Genomic DNA, 5,600 nt, shown 5'->3' with positions numbered 1-5,600 from the left:
GTTTATCTTCTGTTAATAAATCCATAACACAAACAGCTTTTCTGACATTATTTAAAACATTAAACAGATTGTATAAACTATATTATTAATAATCTTGTTAATATTAATAGTTTTTATGTTTTCTACATCATCTGTCCTTTTTTCTGCTCTGTTGTCAACATGTACAGTGATGGGAAATCCAGAGTCTTGACCGTTTAGCGTTAGCCGTTAGCTTCACCAGTTGATCACACAGTCACGTGGTTTCTGTGCACTCCAACTGTTCTATAGAACCTGCTTGGTTTCAATAAACAAAGACTAGAGAGTTTTTTTGTTAAAGAGTTCCCTTTTGATGTCACTTTCTGTTTCACTTTGGCTGAACCAAGTTTAAAAGAAAATTCACCAGTTATGTGACAAAATGGATGAAATCATGTGTATTATGTCACGTTTCTTAAATATAAAAGATGTTTTCTTTGATTTGAAGGATATTCATGTCACAGGCACTGTAATGTCCCTGAAGGACTTTGACTGATCATGTTCTTCCATGGTACAACAAGAAGAACCTTGCTTTTTGTAATAAAATCATCTACATGCTGTGAGGAATACCTCTGCATCATTGGCTGCTACAAGCATAAAGAGAGCAACTCATGGTGTGGACCCCTCCACCCCCCATCCTTCCCTGACCTCAACACTTACTGAGATCCTAACAGCAGCTCTGAGAGGCTATTCTGACATCCTGCAAAGAAATTCAAGCAGAAACTCACCAGGTCAATAGATCCTGTGTTAAATGTAACTTTGATTGACCTGATGAAATGTTTTTGATTGAAATAGCGTTTGATTTCTTCTGCTGCAAACTCAACAAAGGATCATTTTTAAAAAGTTTTTAAACAGAGCATTCAGAGATTTTTTCATCTTAGAATAAAATCTTTTTTATCACAGAGAGGTCAGTTCAAAAACAGATTTAAACTCCTAACAGTTGATGACTTGAAAACGAGTCATTTGAATCAAGTATTTATGAAAATAAGAGAAGTGAATGGTTTGCATGGTGATTACATGGTGTTTGTGTGGCATCAAATGTTCTGTGTTGAAACCACTCTCAGCTACCACCACACCTCCTGGTAGCTCAGCACCTGTAACGCTGGCCCAGTTACACCTGTTCTTGTGTTTTTAAGCCCAGTAAGCTGTGGCAGAAAACTTGGACCAGGTTGACTTCAAGATGTAGAAATAATACAGATTTTTTACAAGTGAGTAACAGAAAGTATTATGGTTCATCAGTGGAACATTTGGTTTTAAAGACTACATGTCTTAATGAGGAGTTGAGTCTAAAGTCACACTCAGGTGGTGCCTGCCATGTTCTCATGTTTGCTCAGGTAATAACTTTAAATGAAAACTAAACATGAATGGAGACAATGTTAGGATAAAAAGAAACCAGTGTTTGTATTTGAGGCACAAAGTGATTCTTCATTGTTCCTATAAAGTTCTGGGGTCGGAKTTATAAAACTGGCGTACGCACAATTTGAGCCCAGAAACTTGCGTACACCACTTTTCACGCCAAGGTTGTGATTTATAAAATCCAAACTTGACGTGAAAATGTGTGGTGCCTCAGCCAGCTCTGACTCATGTGTACGCTCATTTTGGAGATGTGAAACTGCGACACAGATGGTGAAGTGAGGAATTAGAGCCACACTGTGTAATGATCACTGTCAGATATTTAATTTACCTTCAGAATCAGACTTAGATTTTTATTCAACTTTATTTCTGTGTTGCTTTTTCTGTTTCCTGCTTTTACATTGCCTTATGCATTCCTGCCTCATTATGTAAATAAGGTGGGTGGTCCTTCCTGGGTCAGCTCCTCCCCTAGTTTTCAACAGACAGGAAGGAGCAGGATCCATGTGCAGATCCACTGTGCATGCCTGCACTGCCTCAGTTTAGCTTAAAGTTTAGCTTAAAACAAAGACACAGATAAAGTGGTTTAATGCTTCCCTTGGTTTTAAACTAAACTAAGCTAAAGTGAGGCAGCACAGTCATGCACAGTAGATCTGCAGATGGATCCTGCTCCTTCCTGTCTGTTGACCAATAGGAGAGGAGCTGACCGAAGAAGGACCGCCCACCTCCCAGTTCATTAAAGCATTCAGTCTGTTCCTCACAGAGACAAACACAGACGTCAGTGTGGTCCTACCTCTTGGGGCTCCACCACACAGTAATGGTAGAGGTACTGGTTGATGAAGATCCCCTGGGCCTGGGGCTGGTTTTGGTACTGCGCACACAGCTGTATTATTTGGTTGTACATCATAGATCCTGAGGTTTGTGCCATTGGGTTCACGGCCACGAGATACACAATGGTGGCGATGAGCATCAGGAAGGCCAGGATGGCGCAGATGATGGTGGCAGCCAGGTAGAACTTCACGGAACGAGCGGTACTCTGCCTCGAAACCACCAGGACGAAAATGACCAGCACGCCAATAAAAGTCAGTGCAGCAATGGCGATGATGAARCCTTTTCCACTGACTTGGTCAATCTGTGTGTAACCACCATAACCATAGGAACCACCCAGGCCACTGCCATAGGGGACACCACCAAAGGAGCTACCATAATTGCTGTTGGAAGCGCCTCCGAATGCTCCGTATGATGAACCGTAAGAGGTGCCGTATGAGGATCCAAGACCTGGAATTAATCCTCCTCCCATCATGCTCGCATCATAGTCCCAGGCCAGAGTGGAGGCCACGCAGGCAAATATAGCCACGCACATGATGATGATGATTATTGACATGATCTTCATCACACCCGGCGGGGAGGTCCAGCGGTAGAAGTGAAGCATCCTGTCATGATAGTAGGGATAGGCTGGGTTGGACAAGACCTCACTGTGACGAGCTTTGCTGCAACAACAACAACAAGATCAGTTAAAGATCTGCCGATCACTGACAGTTTAATACAAGTAATAATGTTTACTGTTAATTAATCACTGTTAATTAATCACTGTTAATTAATCCCAACACCAGTCAAAACTGACACTTTCATTTTTCAGTATTTTCTGCTCATCCTAACAACTCCTGATATTAACCCAAAGAAAAAACAAAACAAAAATAAAAACACATTCCTCTAAATTTCTTTCAATGAACATTTAAATCATTCTATTATTAAAACAGTTGGATGCAACAATAAGGTTTAACTAGATAATCCAGAATTTAACAAAATAAAACCAGGAGCTGTGAATGAGCTGCGGCTCATCTGCAACACCAAATCCAATGAAGACGGGACATTGTGTAAAATATACATAAAAACAGAATACAATGATTAGCATATCCTTTTTAACCTATGTTCAGTTGAATACTCTACAGAGACAAGATATTTAATGTTCATACAGATAAACTTTATTGTTTATTTGCAATTATTCACTCATCTTGAATTTGACGCTGCAACATGTTCTAAAAAAGCTGGGACAAAAGACTGGGAATGCTGAGGAATGCTCACAGAACACCTGTTTGAATTATTCCACAGGTGAGCAGGTTCATTAGAAACAGGTGAGGGTCATGACTGAGTAYAAAGAGGCTCAGTCTGTCACAAACAGGAATGGGGCGAGGTTCACCTCTTTGTGAACAACTGTGTGAACAAATTGTACAACAGTTTAGGAACAACATTTCTCAATGTACAATTACAATAAATTTAGTGATTTCATCATCTACRGACCATAATAATATTATAAAAGATTCAGAGAATCTGGACAAATCTCTGAAAKTAAGCAGCAAGGCTGAAAACCAACATTGAACACCCCTGACCTTTGACCCCTCAGGCAGCACTGCATTAAACCCCACATCATTCTGTAACAGATATAAGCTCATGGGCTCAGGAAGACTTCATTAAACTATTGTCAGTGAACACAGTTCATCTCTACAGCTACAAGTTAAAGCTCTATCATGCAAAGACAAAGCCAGATATCAACAACAACCAGAAACACCACCGGCTCCTCTGAGATGGACTGACTCAAAGTGGACAAGTGTCCTGTGGTCTGATGAGTCTATATTTCTGTTTGTTGTTGGAAATCATGGATGTGGTGTCCTCTGAGACAAACAGGAAAAGGACTGTGGATTGTTATCAGTGCAAAGTTCAAAATCCAGCATCTCTGATGGTATGGGGGTGTATTAGTGCCCATAGCATAGATATCTGTCACATCTGTGAAGAACCATTAATGCTGAAAGCTACATCCAGGTTTTGGAACAACATGCTGCCATCCAAGCCTGGGGTCGGATTTATAAAACTTGCGTACGCCACTTTTTACACCAAGGTTGTGATTTATAAAATCCAAACTTGATGTGAAAATGTGCGGTGCCTCAGCCAGCTCTGACCCATGCGYACGCTCATTCTGGAGATGTGAAACTGCGACACAGATGGTGAAGTGAGGAATTAGAGCCACACTGTGTAATGATCACTGTCAGAGATTTAATTTACCTTCATCAGACTTAGATTTTTATTCAACTTTATCATCAGCTTTCTTAACAAAATGAGTGAAAATCTGTGTCAATTACAGACAATCCGTTCACGTGAGCAGCTGTCAGTCAGCACCTGTCAACCTCCAGACTCACGACGGAGCATGTCTGAACCAATCACTTTTGTTGKCATTGATCAGCTGACTGATTTAAATACATCTTAACATTCATGAGGTACTTTACATTGACTGTTTATGGTTGAATGTGCGACATTACTTGCGACATAAAAAAAAGGCTGAAGAGAGGGAGCAAAATTGGATGCAAATGGTGGCTCACTGTACGGTAAGAATAATTAATTTTTCTGTTTGTAGCTTTCTGGCTGATGCTGAGTTGAGTTGTGGCCGTAGCGCAGCAGCTGTGCTTTGGATAGATTCTTGCGCCAGGTGCGCGCACCCTCACCAGCTGGGAAGCTGTTCATATGTGTCAACCCCTTTGGACGTTTACCTGTCTAATGAGCCTCAAAAATCTATATTTTTTTGCAAAAAATCCGTAAACTACCACTCGTACCTGCGTGTGGGGGTGGGGTGGGGGTCTGTACGTGGAGATGACAGCGCCTGCTGTAACGCAGGAGGAAAGGAGAGTTGAAAAATTGGATAACGTATGGTTTATTGTTTTTAATTTCATTTTTATTAATTTTTTTAACGTCCTGAAGAAATTTTGTAACTGATTAATTGAATATTAGATTCAGTTTTGTATTTTATACTTTCTGATCATTTCAGTCTGTAAGGTTGAAGCTGACAAAGAGTTGGTTTGTGTTATGTGTTCTTTCTCTTAAACTAAACAAAACTGAGTGACGTTCTGACGTCTGACGTAAAAGGTAACACCTCTGGGGTGTAACCAGGAAGGGATGTACATTATAAACTGAATTCATTATTATAGTAGAAAGAAGTTGTCAGTGTTTTTGCAGAGTGTCTGCTCAGAGCAGAGCTCCAGTGTTTGTTTTGATTCAGCCCAAGGTTGTAAGCTGAGGCCTGTGCTGCTGAGAGCTGAATGAACCTGACTGGAGTCAGAAGATCAAAAATAAAGTTTTAACAAGAAACCCAGCTGAATCCTGTTTATTCAGACATACCATTTTGAACAACGCATATTTTTCCAACAGTCCGTTCAACACCGTGTTCAACTAAATAAACAACTAACCAG

At 40.4% G+C, this 5,600-nt stretch overlaps 1 protein-coding gene across 1 annotated transcript in view; it reads right to left on the bottom strand.

Moving 5' to 3' along the window:
• oclnb (occludin b) overlaps positions 1-5,600 on the bottom strand; it is a gene marked incomplete at its 5' end in the record, with an annotated part of 25,477 nt that overhangs the window by 12,519 nt on the left and 7,358 nt on the right. Inside the window, 1 exon segment of the mRNA XM_014027678.1 lies at positions 2,156-2,852. Within this exon segment, the coding sequence (XP_013883132.1) occupies positions 2,156-2,852 (697 nt within the window).

The sequence above is a fragment of the Austrofundulus limnaeus genome, unplaced genomic scaffold (assembly GCF_001266775.1).
Source record: "Austrofundulus limnaeus strain Quisiro unplaced genomic scaffold, Austrofundulus_limnaeus-1.0 Scaffold672, whole genome shotgun sequence".
Lineage (NCBI taxonomy): Eukaryota > Metazoa > Chordata > Actinopteri > Cyprinodontiformes > Rivulidae > Austrofundulus > Austrofundulus limnaeus.
Note: the sequence above shows the minus strand (reverse complement) of the source record. Positions and strands in the feature narration are given on the sequence as shown.